The 20,269-nt window shown below is 43.1% G+C and overlaps 1 protein-coding gene across 2 annotated transcripts in view; it reads right to left on the minus strand.

The window, feature by feature from the left end:
- The window catches only part of dock1 (dedicator of cytokinesis 1), a 160,912-nt gene that overhangs the window by 17,602 nt on the left and 123,041 nt on the right, over positions 1 to 20,269 (minus strand). For both annotated transcript variants that reach the window (XM_062413855.1, XM_062413856.1), the window contains exons 32-44: positions 17,134 to 17,192; positions 16,280 to 16,428; positions 15,141 to 15,226; positions 14,316 to 14,472; positions 13,689 to 13,729; positions 13,005 to 13,095; positions 10,338 to 10,457; positions 9,110 to 9,199; positions 8,660 to 8,764; positions 4,017 to 4,158; positions 3,714 to 3,795; positions 1,944 to 2,028; positions 278 to 364 (exon numbers count right to left, since the gene is read on the minus strand). In XM_062413855.1, coding sequence (XP_062269839.1) covers positions 278 to 364; positions 1,944 to 2,028; positions 3,714 to 3,795; positions 4,017 to 4,158; positions 8,660 to 8,764; positions 9,110 to 9,199; positions 10,338 to 10,457; positions 13,005 to 13,095; positions 13,689 to 13,729; positions 14,316 to 14,472; positions 15,141 to 15,226; positions 16,280 to 16,428; positions 17,134 to 17,192 — 1,294 coding nt within the window. The remainder of the gene's footprint in view (positions 1 to 277; positions 365 to 1,943; positions 2,029 to 3,713; positions 3,796 to 4,016; positions 4,159 to 8,659; positions 8,765 to 9,109; positions 9,200 to 10,337; positions 10,458 to 13,004; positions 13,096 to 13,688; positions 13,730 to 14,315; positions 14,473 to 15,140; positions 15,227 to 16,279; positions 16,429 to 17,133; positions 17,193 to 20,269) is intronic.

The raw sequence follows: 20,269 nt of genomic DNA on the forward strand, positions 1-20,269 counted from the left end.
GAGTAATTCTGTTACAGGAAAATCAAAAAGATTGACTCTGGTTCTAGTTGTATTTGCGCTGTGGAGATATTTTCAGTGGAAACGGGCTTTAAGGAGCGCTGGGTGAATCGATGTGACGGATCGTGCCCTGTCGTTAGTCAGAGGGAGTGGCACGCCTGCGTCCAACGCGGCTGTCTATACGGCTTAAGTGGACAAATCATATCGATTGCCTCCGAGCTGCAGATCCTCATCTGATTAGGGAGGCCCGCCTGGCACACAAGGCGCTTCTTCTACTCACCGTGGAGACCGACTTGACCTCAAACCAGCGCAGGATGCCTGGGAGCTTGTACGCCGTCGAGTATGTGGTCCTCTCGATCCACATGTTCTGGAGACAAAAGGACAAAGACACAAAAAAGGTCAGCATCAGAGGGTGAAGATGAATTTACTCCTGCCAAACGAAAACAATACACTAGGATCAAACTCGGAATAAACAATAATCAAATTAGGACTAGAGTATTTAGACTTTTATTGCATTATATACCAATGCATTAGTCTTATTCTAATTGCATAGCCCTTTTCGACCAAGGTAAACCTGGTGCTAGTGCTGGAGTTGGTTTCATTTTAAGAACCAGTAGCTTTTCCACAAGCTAGAGCCTCCATAGAGCCCCATCATAATAATACTCTATGTGCCTCTGATTTCCCAGTTGTGCCAACTTCAAGCACAAACTCATCTACGTCTCCTCGACGGATCACTGCTGCTAATTTATCTCTCATGTCTCTTGCAACCTGGATATTAACTGTGAACAAAAGATATTCAGTAGACAACTGAAAATCAAAACTCGAGAGTTATGCTATTGGCAGATCTGGATCCCTGTCTGCTCCTTTACTTCCTGTGCTACAAAAACAATTAAAGTAAAACTAAAAAAGAAAAAAAGGAGCTGCATATAAATGAGAGTGATTTACTCTGAGGGAAATGACTGAAAGAATCTGTGGAGCATTAACTCCAAACAATAATCCGGTGGCATCCCATAATAAATTACAAGACAGGAGGAGCAGTTCCTGAGACAAACAAGCAGGAACCTGATCAAAAACGGATACAGATGAAAAGCCCTTTTCAGGTTTACTCAGTTTGCTGCATCTTCCTGCAGTGGGACAAAAATATCTTGCAGATGGAAAAAATGAAAAATAGTGTTTTTTCGAGATTTTATAATAATGAATTTTTCATTATCTAAATGTGGGATATAGATTCATGGGACCATCATCGTTATCTTCTATCAAATAATTCTAGGAAACCCTGTCTGTATGGAGTTGCATATCTCGAGAACCGTTCATCTTATCGGCTTCACACTTGGCACGTGTGTTGTTAAGCTCCCAAAGAAGTGCAGTGTCGAATTTGGTGCGATTCGGGCAAGCTATACATAGGCAGTGGCGGCTGGCACTCATTAATGTAAGTGATAACACCGTGTTCATGCTTGTGGGCACGTTCAAGACAATGACAACTGACACTTCAGTTCAGGGTTGTGCGTTCTTCACGGAACTTTGGATAAACAGGTGCAGCAGAGGAGTCGCAGCTTCAGGGTTCTGTGGACTCGGGCCAGCAGCAGATATTTACTTGCCGCGGCTCAATTACTGCAGGTCACTTTTCCACTTTCGGAAAGAAAGCTGCAACCAGCATAATCACCACAGACCAAGCAAACAGCCTGTTCCATACAGACATGTTTGGAACGAGCACTACACTAGTTAAGGAGCAACTATTTCATCAAACTGTCAAACTAAAATAAGGGGCTACTTTCAGCCGGATATACATTTCCAAAACCTACTGTTGCATGCAATAAAATGTTGTAATACAATATCAAGACGCCTTCCTGTTAATATCACATCAAAACAAAATGGACAAACAAACACGCAACAACAACAAAAAAAAAGAAGACAAAGCACTTGAAAGAAAAAGTCCAGGCAATTACCGCAAACTCATTGTCGGGGTCCTTCTCTCCCTTCCTCACTGGCCTGGAATACTGGAATTTATGGACTTCATTTACCGTGTAGAAGCTGTGGAGGGAGAAAATAAGAACCTAAGTAAATTAAAACTGTTATGGGCAATCTGCAGCTTGATTCAAAGGTTGATTGCTTTGCTTCAGGTCAAACACAGGACAGGCCCGGTTCCTGGCTCGCTCTGCCAGGAGCTGTGGCATATACAGCGCTCCGCTTTTTGACTTGCCGTTGAAGCCGCGGCCTGATCTACACGGAAATAGATTAATTTTTTCGGGGGGCGGGACACGTCACCGACATATCAGACATACAGATATGTGACAGAGGAGCTGGGATGAACTTTGCAAAAAAAGGTTAATAGACTTTTAACATCGGGAAAACGATGGTGTTGCACAGTGGCTGTGGGAGCAGCTGCCTGGGCATGTGCACACTATCCCACTCAGACACATCACTTGCTCTTTTTTCCCCTCATCTTCCTAGCTGCTAGATATCCACATTCACACTTAGCACACATCTATTATCCTCATACAGCATATTGCATTTCCAATTCCTAAACCCATGCCATATGGTTCAAAGAGCATGCTTTGACTTTATTAGCAGACCATTATGAATAAAATATGAAACGAATCTATGCTGTTACAAAGCCACTCAGCTTTTATGTTGTTGCTTTTTTTTTAGTCACATCAGTCAGTGTGTGCAGATGAGGCTGCAACAACTTTTTCATCTAAGGACCGATAAAGTTTCGCTAATGAACACAGCGCACACAAAGCTACACAAGTAAATCAGGAAGGCTCAGGTCTTATTGGCACGCGAGCCACTTACAGATGTTCCCCCTCGTACCGCTCTTTAATGAACAAGACCAGACCCTTTGGTAAATTAGCTGAGAAGTCGTCGCATTAACCTGAAAAAACTGAGCGTGTTCGCCTCTGATCTGATGAACAGATTAATAAAGCAGCTTTAAATCAGCAGCACTTCTTCCAATTAACACCTTTACATGTCATTAGTGATGATGCAGTAGCACAGGCCTGGACAAAGCAAGGTCAGAAGGTGCTGCGCTCCGCCTGCTGCTGCTGCCGTGACCGTTGGGCTAAAGCAGCTCAGTCTCATTGCTATGCACGGCTGGTGTTCTGCACTGAATGAGAGTCAACGGGAATGCACAGAGAGATAGGGATGGAGAGAAGCGGAGTAAGAGGACAGAGTTGACAGAGAAAGAGATGGAACAGCCCTCTGTCACTCTCTAAACACGGTTGTCTACTCTAGGATATGAACAGTCACATATTCCGGTCAGAAACAATTCCCAAACACGCCAACAGGCTGCCGAAGGGATCAATGCACGGGGATGTGACTAAAGCTGCAGGCGGAGCGATAAGATCAGTGCCCAGGTAAATTTGATGAAAGAGTTTTTTCCAAACATATATTCTTTAATTATGTCCAGTGATGCGCTGGAGTGCATATCAAAGAGAGTTTGCACAGCGAGTGATGCGGTACATGGTCGGAGTGCAGGTTGGGCAAACAAGCAGAGCAGGCACGGGGGCCCCCACTGTTGGCTGTGGCCCCCGTGCCTCACTCCACCTCACTCCAAAAATAAAGAGATCACGCACAAGCTCTCGAAATTGTTTTTGAGTGACTGGGGAAAGTAAACTGGGCTCTGCTGGATTAAAAAGTCATGCTGTGTGACTTTGAGTTCCACACTCTAATGGTAGAGAAACAAATGAGTGTGTGTGGAGCCAGTATATGCAGCTCACCTCACTATTTGTTCAGACACAGGCTTGTTCTGGAACTTGGCAGGCAGGTCCAGGATGGGTTTCACCGTGAAACACTGGATGTCTTTCAGCAGAAACATCAAGGTTATAAATGAAAGTGTTGGAACTAAAACACAATAACAATTAGGACATGATGAAAATTCAGTATCGTTAACAAAACTGAATTTGTATTCCTATAAGTTCTTTCAGGCACTCCTCTGAATCAACAGGGAACTAGAAATGCATTATTCCTTGCATCATAACAAACCCCTTCGCAAAATTTCATATCAATTTTGGTGAGGATACATTGTCCCGAAGAGCTCTTGGTGTCCTCGCTGGGCGGCGTGGTGATCTTCATCTTCTCCGCGTTGGGAAACTGCGTGAGGAGACGTGCCTCGAAATCCTCTCTGCGCTCGTACTCCTTCCCGCGGTACATGAACATCTTATTCTGAAGGACCATAAGGAAAAAACAGGGAGACATTATGATATGTACACACAAGCAAGCGCACGACACACAATCATAAAAATCTGGTGCTAACTAGCTCACATTATGTTGGACATAAGGTACTACTGTCTCTTTCTTCGGCAGTGTTGACAGCGTACAGTGTCATTTCATGGACCATTTCACAGGAACATTAGATTCAGTAGTTAAAAGTCATTCAGTGATGGTAGTCGGCTCTAATTGGCCCTGTGCTGTGCCCGGGTTAAAGCACATTATCATAATCTCCATATTAAATCTTTGCAAATGAGGTAGACAAAGTTGTTGGCACCGATTGAGTGTTTGGCCAATGAGTGTGGCCTTGCTTTGGGGAGACAAGGACAGACTGCAAATGGCTACTGCCACTCAGCTGGGGGGTGCTGTCACAAAACGGCTGCTGCTGAATAAAGCGAGCCTTGTAGAAGACCGTCTTAAAGGGGACATATTATGAAAATGCCACTTTTGTAGTGCTTCTACACGTTAATTTGGGTATCTGGCATGTCTACCGTCCCAATAAATCTGGAAAAAAACAACTCCCGCGATTTGTTGTGTTTCTGTCAGAAATGATACGCTAGAGTGCGTCGAATGGGGATTACCATGCCCATGTAGGGAGTCTCGCTACATGGGCATGGTGTGAGTATGACGTTATTTCGGTCGTAATCCCGTTCGAGCGTTAGCTCGCTGCTGCTAGCCGACAGACATTAAAGTGGCCGCATAAACAAGTGGGTGAGGGGGGCGTGGCACTCGAAACAGGTCAATCTGAGGAGGTCTGTTTTAGACAGGGTAAAATTGGCATAATATGTCCCCTTTAACATCAGTGTGGTAAGATCCCGGCGGTGGAGGACGAGCTCTCCTCACATCTCAGCGACGTGATACGAGGGTTTACTTTGAATTACACCCTCATTCATTAGTTTAACAGGGACATTACACAGCTTGAAAGTCAGGATCTTATCTAGAGAAGAATAGCACTGACTTTTCTTTTTTTTATTTTCCGTCTTTCTTTCACAGACCATCACGACACAATAGCTTCGCACACAGCAGGCCCATCTCGCTCATGCACAGCACACAACTCAATTCCCCAATTAATTAAAGCAACTGCAGCCTGGGGACATTTTCAAATTTTCTTTGACAGATAAGTTGACGAAAGCAAATTGATTTCCAGAGCAATCCCCTTTCAACTGGCGGTGGTGCCTCTGAATCTGGCTAATACATTGCTGCACATTTTAACCGTAAGTTCGACCTTTCTACTTCTCTAAATCAAACAAATTCGATCATGGATATCCAATCGGTGCCAACTGTTTGCTTATTCATAAGAGGACAGTGGACTCACATTTGCATTCATGGTCTGACACTTACTGGTTCTGCCAAAAAAAAAAATACTCTCCATGAGATAATAATTCATCAGAAAATTGTCTTTTCTTTTTCAGCTGGTTGGTAAAAAGACAATTTCATAGAGTCAAGAGACAAAGCAGCTACAGCTCATATTGCTGCAAAGTCTTATAGTTCATATGAAACAATCCAACTCGGCAAAACATGGGATGTTAAAAATGAATAAAAAATGTGTTAAAAACATTCAGTTAAGATAACAAAATAAATATAATCAGCAACAATTTTAAGTTTTTAAAAAATAAAGATAAATTAAAATAATATATAATAAATGTATATATATATATATATATAAAGTCTGACTAAAGAGCTGGGTTTTTAATTTAAGTTAAAAGATTCACTGGCTGTCTGGCGACTCTGAATTCTGAACACAGAATTGGAATTTTAAGATAGGTGTGATGTGAGCTTTCCTTTTGGACAGCACAGTTCTGAATTAATTGTAGCTTATGATAATGTAACTCAAAAGCTCTTTGGAAGTGTATGCCTGATGACTGGAAGACGTATCGGTTTTATAGTGTTGGGGGTGAGTGACTAAATCTAAGTGGAATATCACAGTTTACATGGAAAAAGTCTTGCAAATGTAGAGTTGCTTAATTTCAATCTACTACTCGCTCAAATAAAAGGTTTAAGTGACAGCCATCTGGCTTTATTCCAAAACAAAACTAAATGATATGAGAAGAGTTCACAGACTGCGTTCCCTCATTTCTGCGAGTGTGCTCAGGGGTCTGTCTGAGGAACATTTTGAATGATAGAACATGACAGCTCATATCAGAGTGTCTCCGAATGTGCCGTGCTCGGATACATATTTCAAACCCAAACTTTCACACAGCCTCAAATGCTCTTTAAGCCGCGCGCTCACAGGAAACTCAATACGGCGATTAGGTAAAGTTTGTGATTGATGTGAAGAGAAGGGAGAGGCGGAGAGAGACGCCGGCTGGATGTAAAGTGAAGGGCAACAAGTGTAGCGGAAATCTGCCTTTGTAATGCTGAGAATACCTCTAACATGTCAAAGGGCAGAAAGCTACTCGGGATTCTTTAAGGAGCCAACAAACACAACAGGAGCTTTCAGTCATGCTTCACAGCCTCTTGACGAGGTACTGTGGCTTTAAGGTTGAAATCATTACACACATAAACAAAACAAGGGTTTTTAAATGGGATTAGCTTTGAACGCAGATTTAAACATGATCTGGAGTGCAGCTGAATTAAGCACTCGTGCAGGAAATCTATTCTTAAGGGGCGGGGTTCAGAATATCTTCATCAAAGCATTGATTTTCTTACATATTTGACTTTTTCCTGTAGCAACACACACAAGCAAAGAGGGGTTTGAAGAAAATACCCGCCACCCCTACACTAGATTTATCTTAATTAGTTATTCACACACAGCTAATTCCATATGTGCTCACAGAAGTCTTTCCACATAATTATGAAATATATAGAGGATGCAGAAGGAGCTCTTATGAGAGAACAAAGAAGGAGCTCACTTTATATCTATTCGGGTGTATTCATTCAAAAACCCTTCACAGCTATAAATTCAGCAGCAAAATAACAATTAAGTTTTATCTGTGTATCAGTGCGGTAAACACAATAAAGAAAACTATAAATAATACACCAGCCTTATGCCTCCGCAATCCAATGCAGTTTCAGTTTCCTACATGCATTTTGGTGTATGGAGGTGAGGCCACCTTGACCTTCAACCACCAAAATCTGTCCAAGTGAACGTTTGTATTAAATCTGAAGAAAGTGCCTCAGGGTGTTCCTGAGATGCTTTGTTCACAAGACAAAACATGTGTTCTGTGAGGTCACAGTGACCTTTGACGACCAAATTCTAATAATTTCTCTTGTGAGTCCAAGTGAAGGTTTGTTCCAAATTTGAAAGGATTCCCTCGAGATGTTCTTTAGATATCGTGTTCACAAGGCATAAAAAGGGATCTTGTGACGTCGAGGGGACTTTGACATTTGAGCATCAGTATCTAATCAGTTCATGCTTGAGCTAAACTGAACAATAAAACCAGATAGCAAGACATTCCATCAAGGCGGACTGGAGATATCCCGTTCTCAAAAATGGGACAGATGTGTTATACATATATGCATATAGACGCAAAATCATATGATGTTCCGCTGCTGGCTTGTAATGGCATTGAAAAAAGAGAACTGTCCTAATAGGATGTTTAAATGGCCAGTTTGAATGAGCCTGTTCAGTCTGCTGTGTGTGTAATGCAGTGTCTGCCCTGTCAGGTGAAAGAGGTCAGGCCGAGCACACGGAGAGTAGTAAGACCCTGGTGAAATGGCTGTTTACTCCTAACAAAATGAGTAGGGCATCATGAGGGGATTACTGGTCTTGAAACTGGACTTAATCATCTCAGGCTGCAAAGACTTTTGGGCCATTTGCTGTGAAGCTTGTGTGATAAAAATGACCCGACGGAGGCAAACAACACCCTCAGCGGCATTTCAGATCACAACCTACATACAGCAGCAACAGAGAGTATATCAAAAGGAAATTATTCGTCCGTAGTCCGAAAGGGCGACGCAGCATCCCAAGGTAATTCCTACGTCAGTAAACTATTCTGTTTAATGAAATCTGATAGGTGGACAGATTAGAGGAGGAGGTCTGATATGGACAGTGTGGCAGCTCAGACACAGAACACGACCCGTGAGGAGATACCAAAGTCCCGTTAAACACGTACTTCATTTGCGATAAGCTGAAATCAGATCAGCACGAGGCCTGTCCATACATTAGGCGGAGAGATACAAATCAGCTCAGGTTTAGCAGCCAAGGACACCTTGTGATACGGAGTGAGAAGAAAACGAGTTTTCGTCGAAGTTCAGGAAATGGAATTAAAGTGTTGAATAGGACAACAATGTTCAATAAGTAAGATGAGATTCACATTAAGGAGCTGGGAGAGACAGAGCATGAATGAGAGACAAGGAGAGTGTGAAAGAGCGTTTTAAAGTCACAGCTGTAGACGTGTGAAACATACGTATCGATGCCTGAGGGCTGAGAATGAGGCGAGCAGCGGTAAACCTATTGATTATCTGTTTTTTTACAAGTCACCCTCTGTGCTTTTACGCTGATGTGTGTACTCACGCGTAGGAAGGAGGGGAACCCCAGGCCGTAGTAGCCCACAGCGAAGTAGTCTGGTTTGGGCCGGATGACCTTCACGATGTTCTCATAGAACTGGGCCTGCTTCCTCTGTGGGGAGATACAACAATAGGCATCAATGTTTTTCATTTGAATTATCCTTATTGGGGATTTCATTAACACTTTTTAGAAGTGAGAGCACCACAAAATCAGCCTCACTGCTCGGCTCCATTTTATCTCCCGCTGTCAACTTTAAGAACTTACGGAATAAAAAAAACGATTAAGTTTGCAAGGTTTCTGTGCTTTTCTGTGTTTAATCTAGATCAGAGAGTGCTGATGAAATAAAGTGAAAATAAATTAAATCAACATATCAGTCAGGAAACCTGTAACTTTGATATCAATGAGCAGAGCTCTAATGGACTTTTGACAAGCAGCAGGAACAAAATAATAGCTTACCAAGGATGCGCTGAGCTGCTCAAAGTCAAACATTTCGTTCTCGTACTGTTCAGCCAGTTCCTTTCCCAGGATTATGGCCTCCTCCCACATCTGTTGGGATCATAAACAGAGACAGTTAGTAAATTGTCAAGATCAAATGCTGAGATAAGGACTCCCTTTGGGGACGGCTCTCCCAGGCAATGCTCTTCATTCTTGAATCCTTCGTATTATGTCAACATTATTTTATCATTTTTCTTTTGATCTAAAACACTAAACCTCAGTTTCCATCTTCTAGTAGGAACAATATGTTTTACGGGGATGCATTTTTTTGTTGCGACTCGTCCACTGCAGCCGAGTGCTGTCGCAGATAGATGGGAGCCACTCCAACATGTTGAAAGGCTTCTAAGTGGCTTCCTGACAGATTAGATTGGGCTGAACTGATCTGGGTCAGGCTGGAGGTGGATCGCCTCCAGACTGCTACTCAGATCGGGCTGCCATCGGTGCAGAGCAGCGGCGGCAGCATCATCTGGGACCGTGTTCTGGATGACACGCTTAGAGACGGTCCCTTCTCTGGAGTGTTGATGTATTCCTTCAGCCACTGTGACACTTCCTGATCACTCTGGTGTGTGGGTGTGTAAGTTTTTCCGATGCTCTATCATTTTGTTTTCTCCATCACCACATCCTGTTGAGTGACAGTTGGCGAGCCAGCCAAGAGTGGCGGCTGCACCCCCAACACTGATGACACATGCAAAGCCTTGGGACGTCATCACTGGCTACAGTTCTGCGGACCCATTCCAAACTCGGCTTACAGGCTGAAAAACATTTCTGTCCTCCACTGGAATAAAATATGAGCAGGGAAGAAAAGAATGTCTGGCGATTATAAATGACCTGTTTCTTCACGCCATGATCCAGGGATGGTGTATAAGAATGTCTCTATAGTGGTGTGAGGGAAACGGGGGAAATGGGGACAGCCGGAGAAAACTCATGGAAGGTAAGTGACAACACAGAATAGCCGCATTAATGTACAATGCACCTTGGTCCATAAGAGCATCTGCTAAAAGAAAAGGATTTTTTACAATCCCTGAAAGAAACCTAAAACTTAAATTCAGCATCTCTACCTTCCAAGGCCAGAGGGGGTATTTAAGAGGGATGACGACATCTAAAAATAGTTTCCTCAGAGCCCTGGATTCATCATGATTACGACCAATCCTCCATGTGTGTGCGTGTGGGTAGTATGTGCGTCTCTCACCTTGCCCTTGTCGAAGTAATTTATAATCTGCTGGTAGAGCTGATCCTTGAGCTGGCCTTGAGTGGCGGCCTGGTAGCCGTCTCTCTGGGTCAGGTGGGCTGCGCACTGCTCGTCCGACCACTACAGGGGGAGAGAGAAATTAGCCTCGGGGTCATCGCCGTGCGAAAAGCGGATCGAGTGACAAGAAATCAATGGCTGAGTGATAGCCGATGCGAATAGGGTGAGACTGATGTGTATTTCTTTTTACAGCTGCCCCGCACTCTGGCAGGGCGCGATTGAAACTTAAGGTTTGGGCAATGAAACCCGCGTCAATACATATCGAATAGTTCAGAGAGAGCATTGATGCAGTTCATAGCTTTCTGCTGCTAATGTTTGCTGATACAGTGCTGCACACAATATTCCCCACAATCCAGAAACATGTTAGTTCATCGGAAGCCAATCTAGTGAGGTATAAACAGAGGCAGGAGAGGATGATTGATGTAAGAGAACACAGAACGATAGCAGAGGCTGGTGCAGCATGTGAACGCCATCTCAGCAAGGATAATGATGAGGTTTTCTGAAGGGGCCAGAGCAGCTCGGCTGAGGGGGAGGCAGTCGATCTGATGGGCCTCTGTGTCATGGAAGCATAATCCCACTGGTCCAGCCATTAGCAGCCGGCTTTAATTAAGATTCTGAAGTCCTGCGAGTGACCTGAAGAGTTAAGATCTCTGAGAAACCTCTGACAGAGGGCAACATTTGAATAGCAAAGCCAAGGAATTTGCATGTCCTGAGCTGGAGATGGGCGGAAAAGTAATTGCTCGGCATATTGTCGCTGTGGCATAAAGAGGGATGCAGGGAGGCTCTGGATCGAGCTATTGATTCCTTCACGGCGCAATTGCAGCATTTAAATGTCTCGGTTTTATTCATGGACGGCCAGTGACCCTGCTGATACACCTCTGACATGTAAATTAATAAATCTGTTATTATACGACTGCAGCTAATCTACTGGACCTAATTATCATAACAGGAACCAGTTTTTCACAGTTTTACAACATCATTCATACTAATTCATTCTAGTTTACATGTGCTTATTTTGCCTAGTCTACAAGACGGCAGATATTTTTGGGAACGGATATTTTCCTCTTTGTTTTAAAAAATAATACAAGAAACCAGACCCTAAAACAAGCATTCCAGGCCAGCAGGTGGCGATAAAGTCTATATCAACGATCTGTTTTACACGTACATATGGATACACTGACAAATCGAACTGGCAAATGCAGTTTGCATGTGGACGAGATACAAACACCAAGGGAAAAGTAGATTTGTAGTGAGGACAGGATGTATTAAGATTAAGATTAAGATGCACTTATTAGTCCCAAACACATGCACAGACATGCAAAGGCACACTCATGCAGGTAGGGAAATTTAACCTCTGCTTTTGACCCATCTGGTGCAGGACACACAGAGCAGTGAGCGACCATGTACGGCGCTCGGGGAGCAGATGTTGGGGGAGTAAAGTGCCTTGCTCAGGGGCACTAGACAGGGTAGGGAGACTCTTGGATTTTTGGACAGATCAATCCAGGTTTGTCTTTTGTTGTCTCTCCGTGGGGTCGAACAAGAGACGAACCAGAGACCTTCTCTGCCCATAGTCCAAGTTTCTGCCACTAGTCCACCGCCTCTCCTAAAATTTTGTACACTCCCCATGGGGTAATTGAACCTCGGTCTCCCGTGTGACAGGCAGGGATAATCACCACTATACTAACGAGGAAGAGATGTGTTTAACCAAAGTGAAAAAAAAGTGATTTTAATTTTCAACATTTACTGTGATTGAGTCCATCTCTAAAGATTTAAATTATGCTATGATCAGAGATGAGCAGATTTAAAAATAATAACAACCACAACATTTCCCACAAATGCTGCTTCAGAGAGGAAGATGTGACTCAGTCAGTCTGCTCTCCCCTTTCGGGACCTGAACAGAGCCTGGAACAGTCAGCTACTTATGTAAATTCAGATGAAGAACTCCATACCCGACTGGGAATAGACACTGCAGTTTTTTTTGTGTGTGCGAGGAGTTTTGTGGAATATTTTTGGCGAGAGATGGAAACTTTTAAAGCCGAGAGCAGGTCGACACTTACAAGGTGTATTGAGGAAATGCTGACAGAATATAAATAAGTATGTGTCTAATATAAGATATCATTGCACTGGGTATGTTGAAGGAACCTGCTCCCTTTTCCACCCTAAACCGGGGGGGCCTTGAACCATATGATCTTCAGAAGAGGATTGTTAATTTTGGGCTGACAAAGAGGACAGTTAAAGTTCACCTTTATCTCAAAGCACCTCAGGAAGCTGGAAGCTGCTGCTCCTCCTGTTTTTAACAATGTCTTTGCTGTTCTCAGGAAATATCAGATACCAGCTGAGATTTGCACCGACTACTCAAGGTGAGAAAGATGCTGCTCAGCAGATCTGCCCTCTGAGCAGCCATCTCATAGCATGATTGGATTAAAGGGATGGCGACCTATATTTCCAAGTCCTGTGCACATTCCAATTCAAATATACACCCATGTTTGACGCCCGGGGTTCAATACCATCTGCCTGATAACAGCTTGGGATTCTGTGATCGGTGCCGTTTGAAGTATTTTGGAATGTTTAATTCCACGTTCATTTGTTGTTGGTATTGTGCGTGTGTACCTTGAGCAGTTTGGCGTGTAGCAGCAGAGTGTAGGCAGCCTCCGTGTAGTTGTCACACTCTTTGTGGAGGTCACACAGCTTGTAGAGGTACCTGGCAGGAGAGAGCAGTGATTTATGGGTCATATCTGCAAAGGGCCTCACAAACTCAAACAACAGACAGGAAGTGAACTCTACCAGGGATGATGCGTGTTGACAGCCTCTTTTACCTCAAATAACTTTTGGCGGACAGATGGAATTATCTGAGTGGCGAGATTGCATAAATGGAAAATGCACTTCAGCAAAATCAGAGGGAAGGAGCCAGATGTGCAGCATTTAGTGTTGTGGAAAATTAGGAGCGGAATTAGATTGTCTCAACATGAAATGTCCGGACCATTCAAGTGAGGGCCGGTGCCTGTGCAGAGCAAGCAGGAGGCAGGACGTGATGTATAAATGCTGCAGGGTTTTGTTTAGGCCTCACATGGGCTCACTCAGATATTTTACCACGAGGCTGGCAGGAAAATCGTTTGGAGCAACTTATTTGATCAATTTTGCTTTCCCACATGAAGCCCCTTCGGAAAATCTCAGGAAAATCTCCTTTATTGTATGTCTGAAATCTGCTTTGATTATATACCTCATGGGTTTGTTTAAAACGCCTCAAATATACTGAATGTTTAGAAAATCTGAGCAATCTTCACTCTTACTTACCTGATGTACATTTCCTCTCTGTCTATCTCCTTGTAGAAGTTCTAGAAGAAGCAAAAGAAAAATCATTAAAATGCATTTCTAAGGGGTCAGAGGTTTGAAAAGCAATGCCAACCTGTTTAAAAGGTTCAGTGTGTCCTGCTCATGAAGCTAAATGCTAGAAATCAATGAACTTTAGATTATTACTGAAAAAATCTAAATATCTTGGCTGTGTGACAAATTAATTTTCTTTATGGATAAATCAAAATGAAATGGCTCGCAGCAGGCGAACAGTAAGTTTCTAGTAGAAAAAGTTAGTTGGTCGACAGAATCACAGTGGGAGGATGTCGCACTGCTTTCTTGGCGAAAACTGAAAACTCATATTTAATACATGACACATCACCGAGAGAACATGACTCAGATAAATGTTGCATGTAGGCCATGGGCCTGCGGGTCACATGACACAAAACCGACATTTTGGTGCTCCCTGGTGAAATGTCACTTCACAGAGGCGAGATGTTTCAGGTGAGCGGCTCTGTGATCGCGTCTTGATGCTTCGTGACACGTGCAGGTGACTCTCACTGTTTCTTAACTGGCCTTGATAGTCTATGAATGATGCTTAGGTGAAGAAATTTAGAATAGCAATCTTACGAGCACGTTGACAGTGCAGCTCATGCGGTTCTCCTTGTTCTCATCGTGCATGATGGTCCTGTAGTCCAGCAGCCTCTCCAGCAGACGAACCACCAGCGTGACGAAGTTCTCCCCGGTCTTGGCCAAGTACTTGTGCTTCCTGCAGTGCTCCAGTAAACTAGTGTGTGTGTGTGAAAGAACAGAAGCCAGGGACAGAGAGGAAAACAAATGTGATGCATGTACAAGAAATTATTCGATTGCTTAAAGGTTCAGTGTGTGGAATTTAGTGACATCTAGTGGTGAAGTTGCCTGTTGCAGCTGAAAATCCCCCACCCCACCCTCCCCTTCCAAACACGACAGATAACCTGTAGTAGCCTTCAGTTGTCATAAAAATTCAAAAGGTGTTTAGTTTGTATATTTTGGGCTACTGGAAAAAAAACATGTCCGCCTCCATAGAGTGGACCCGCTCCCAATTTAAATATAAACTATTTAAATATAAAGGGCTGATTCTAGGGTAAAGGAAACAACAACTCGTACAATTTAGATGAACGACACTAGTGAAAACATCACTAGGATTATTTAACGTTACATTTCTGCCTATAGATCCCTTTCACCTGAATCTTACACGCTGAACTTTAAAATATCAACCTTTGATGCATATGGTTTGGCTAAACTTTCATTAGCATCCTCGTGAACTGAGAGCACACATCACAGCAGCAAACTGCGATGAGACGTCGCATGATCATCAGCACACTGTGATTATTTTGAGGAGTGCCATGTTGCAATTAGCATTATCTAACTCGTGAGAGGCTCGGGGTGTAATCCTGCCCGTTAATCAGCACTTACATTTTCTGAAAGAGGACTTTGTACTGCTCGTCTCCGCGGCCCCCCTCCACCTCGTGATCCAGCTTGGTGATGATCTCGTTCTCAAACTGCAATTAGACAGAGCAGGCGTAAATAATCAGTGTAGCTAATTTCTCAATTCATTAACGCCATCTCACTCTCGCTCTCTCTCTCGCTCTGCATCAAGGCTCGGCGGCTGAGGGGATCTGTGCGTCGTCTTTTTTTGTCCCCGTCCCCTCTCTGTCCGCCCAGCTGGCTGTAGGCTGGTGTTCAGCGTTCATCATAAAGCTTTTCTTTATCTGTGTAAATCTGGTTGGATTAAAGCAACGGAGCTACAACACCAGACACATCCCTGTTATTTCTGCACGCTTATGGCAGTTATGCATGGTCCTTATTTCTCAGATATTTGTATGTTTCAGCTGTGTATACATGTATATATAAATAACTGCACCAACTTCTTGACATGCTCATGTGTTCAAAAGAAGAAAATATTGAAATGCTCCTCTGTTAAATTTAGGATTTACAACACTCAGGGAGAAGTTAAATGAATGTTACTGGCTTTAGGCTGACACATTGACTTACAAAGATGTGTTTTGAGCTGTTATTATTATTATTCCACATTTATCACCAAATCGTACTTAGGGGTGACGTTACTGCCCCATCCATCCCAAAAACACTGCCCTGTTGAGGATTATCCATCAAATGATCTGATAGAGGGATGCTGGTTAAACTACCACAGTCTTCACATGAATAAAAGGGAGAGCGGAGAGACATCTGTGCTTTGGTTTCGTACAACTTCACTGAGCATCACATACTTTGTGAGCCCACATAAACGTCACAGCGCTGAAGACTGCCTGAGACAGCGTATGGCAGAACAGCTGTAGTCAAACGGATTTCCTCATGCAGAAAGGCTTAATTTTGCACTTTAACGAGGCATGACATTAAGTTCCACTTACCGTGGCTGTTGATAATCGCAGCACAACAAAACGAGATTTGCAGACTTACAAGTAAGCTTGTGGCTATGAAACCCATTTTTTCTTCAGATGGACTATTCCTCGGCATGGTTTTTTTAATGATACCCAAACTAACACCAGCTGCTTCACTTGCACTGCTTCAATTATGTCACGTTTCAGAGGACGCACCCGCTGGAAGCTGCACGTGAAGTGGAACTCGCACTGCATCATGTCGAAGAAGATGGGGATGGTGGCCTTTCGCAGCTCGATCTCGGGAACAAGCGTCATCTCCAGGATAGGACCCACCATCTCTGGGATGAATCTTTTCTTGTGGGGCCCTAAGAGAGGGGGAACAAACATATGCAGTAGATATAAACACATTGTATTTTACAGAACTTATTGGTAGACTTTAGTTTGAACAAAACCGTACAATATGCTTATCTTCACAGAGCAGGACTAATCCATTATGTGCTGGGATTTGAAAAAAGTAGCTGTTTGCGAAAAACATAGCAAAAATGTGGCTCCCCGTGTTCATCAAGTCTCCTCTCATCAGAATTTGCCATTACAATCACGCAGTAAACAACTTCAAACCAAACACCTCTGGTAAAAATAAAAAAAACATAGCGAGGGGCTCATTAAAACCGCAGTGAATGAGTCGATCTAATCTGGTGGAAAGCTCTAATTAAGGGATCAGATGGTGCGGGTTACAATGAGGGAACTTTGAAGGAAACGCAGGTGCCCGAATCTAACACCACAATCCCCGTAATGCAGTCTCCATTGAGACTCCGCTGCCGAGTCAAGCTCATCAAGCTTGAAACTAATTAACACATGATTGTCTATATTTAGCTCCTGTTCTTGTCTGGATTGACTTGTAATGACTGGGAAGGTGCCAAGTTGGCAGATTGTCATTAATAGAAATAGAAAGAAACAACACTTTATCACAATTGCCGTTCTTCTCCTGTGTTGTTTGTGAAACCGATCCGAAACAGTGGATACATTTAGAAAGAAAATGAACATACTGACAAAGGAGTGGGTGACATTACCTAGATTGTACCACATGTCCCGGATCTCAAAGCCAATTTGTCTCCTCATGTCCTGGTACCTGAAACATGGACAGAAGTAAAAAGAGAAATTACACAAGTTAGATCACAACAAATGTGTTGGAGTACAAGAGTAAATCCACACATAAACCAATGCTACATCGCATGTAACCATTTCTGTGGAATGTAAAGTATCATATGGTTTTAAAATGTTCTCATATGTGACAACTAAAAGGTTTAGTTTACATTTTTTAAACACATGATATATGTATGTTGTCAACTGTGGAAAGAAGACATCAAGGCACAGTTAGCGGGGATACGAACGAATAAACAATACAAACAGTGATTGGTAAGAAAACCTGAAGTGTACAGCTGTAGAAATTATGATGAGTCCATAATGCTGAGCAAACAGATCTGAGCTATATGTCAGTGTTCAATATTAAAAGAAAGATAACAAACCCCAAAACCAGTGAGTGTTTGTACCAAATTCCCTGTAAGTGTTCTTGATACGTCGCGTTTCCAACTCAAATAATGTGATTTATGAGGTCACTGTGACCATGACCTTTGACCTTTGTCCACCAAAGTCTAATCAATGCATCTTAAAGTCAAACTGAAGGTTGTATACCAAATTTGAAGAAATTCTCTCAGGGCGTTGATGCAATATCGTGTTCAGGACACAGGCGATCACCAGCGCAGTGGCATAAATCCAGTGGGATGCAACTCAACATCTGAATGACAGTTGATTTATTTTATAAATGTATATTAACCAGCACGAGGCAACACAGAGATGTACTACACAGCCTCTCTGAGTGCAGCACTGATCTGATGGAGTTCCACATGTGCGCTAGCCGAGCTAAAGATAACTCATCTCATCTTCCTGCAGAGATGTAAACAGAGCACATGGTGGAGTGTGGTTCCTGGAGTCTCATGCATCTCTGAATGACAGCCGTTGCACAAGCATATAACGGAACTGTGTAAACACATTTACCATGTGACCGCTGGAAGTTAATTTGTTTAGTCTTTCCTTTCCTTGATTTGTGAATACAAATGCACACAAATGAGTTTCTTCCACTCGCAACACGCACACACACTGTGGTCTATCAATTCTTTTCATCTTGCATTTTAAACACACAGGGGACGGAGGACAGACAACATGAGACAAAGTGTTTGATCAGACAGCCTTTGTTGAACCCAGTTCTCTGAGGTTGACTTGGTGTGTCAAGAGCCCTTAAATAAAACAAAGATTTGCAAAGGAGGATGGAGGGATCACTCCCGTCCTGAGTCTTTGTCTAGCTTTTGTTTTTTTTCCGAATGAGGGCTTTTAAGCTGATCGGCTCTGCCATGTCTAGGTCGTGAACCAATCTCCATGGCAGCTTGGGCGCCGACTCCCTGCCTGCCATGCAGTCGCGGGTCACAGAGAGGACAAACAGTGAAGTGGAAAGGACGGTGAGCGGGAGACGGACAGTGAATGATGGGAGAGACCAACAGCAGTGGAAATAGAGGGCAGCGAGGCAGAAAGCGAGACCCACTCCTGTGAAACTGATCACATAAAAGCAAAGCAATGACTTCGGCTCCCTCAAAACAAGCAGATAACGAAAATAGAGTAAGTTCAAGCCTGAAATTGTTTCAAGATCAAGAATATAGTGGACACGATGGAGGAGGCGGTCCTGAGAGAGCCATTTCTGACCGTGCACCCTCTTGTCCACTGGCTAGGGCATGACACACTTTAGCTGCACCTCTGCATTTGAGAAGTAATCAGATGTGTGGAGTGGTGCCAAACCATCATGTGTGCGTTGCGGACTGGGCTGATAAAACAACCACAGTTACCGCCTTGGGGTTGTTTGTCCCTGCAGACCAGTCAAGTTGCAGGAAATATGGTCACAATCTTGCCTTCTGTTCCTGAGCTTTGGCTACAACATTATAATTTCATACCTTTTGGTTAAAAAATGCCATAATTTTGACATTTTATCCTATAAAGACATTTGGCAAGTATCTGTGTGCTTATGCGATAACAGTAAATTGGAAACATCCCAATATACAGTTAGTTAAGGCCTGCATCACAGTGTGACCAATTCAAAGCATGCACACAATTTAATACATCTGCAACACAAGCCAGCAGAAATCGATATTTGCAAAACAGCTTCTATTTATTAGACTCCTGACATTATGGAACTTGCAGCCCATTGACCCAAGTCACAGCTTCTAGATTATTTTTAATATCTTTCTAAAGCTCTTCTTTTGGTGGAAGCCTCACAAATGGTTGACATTGGGTTTATTTACTCTGACTACTCATTTAGTATTTTGACCGTATCTGTTTTATCCGTATATTTTCCTCTACTCATAATCCTGTATCTTTTTCTACATATTATCTACTTGCCTGATTGTCAACACACTTAAATTAAAGTAGGTTTTGTATCGTACTATCTCACTGTTAATTAAAGGGATTACACAAAAACTAGTGGATAGGTTACCATGGAATTAAAGTTATGATCAGGTAAGAATCCAGACAATTTTGGTACAGATCTGGATCAGGGGGAAGACTCAACAATTTTGTTTTCATTAATCTTGGTCTTGAAAACAGATTTAAAAGACTGCTATTTATGAGCAATTTGGTGCAGATCCAAATAAAAGTCGGGATCTTGTGAAGTAAAATGTGATTTCATAACGGGACTGTTGGGCCATGGTGGAATAATACACTCTCTGTGTTCCCTTCCCGTAGTGACATTGTCAGCACCATCAGGGTCTAATGATTTCACACACTGCTTTTTAAAAGGCGTCTCTCGCTGAACAGCCATAAAGGCGTGAGAAGGGTAGTGTGAGGAGTAGCTAATTTTATAAATCAAATGTAATTTAAAGTCAGATGTGGTGTCAGAGTCATTAATCATTTTTTCCCTCCCTACACTCTCATGCCCTCACCAGATGGTGGCACTGCAGGCGACCACAGCGTTTGCCCAGGCCAAGAATCAGGCCCTATCTGACATCGGAGTATCACACTGAGGCGCTGATGGAAACCCGGTGACCAGTGAACACGTGTGAGTTTGAGGTCCGAGCGTGAAAACTATCCTGACCTCTCATTACCATCCCTTCGATCTATTTCTTTCCTCGTGACATTTCAGGGCACACTGTAGCCTCCGATTGC

Source organism: Platichthys flesus, chromosome 20, assembly GCF_949316205.1.
Source record: "Platichthys flesus chromosome 20, fPlaFle2.1, whole genome shotgun sequence".
Taxonomy (NCBI): Eukaryota; Metazoa; Chordata; class Actinopteri; order Pleuronectiformes; family Pleuronectidae; genus Platichthys; species Platichthys flesus.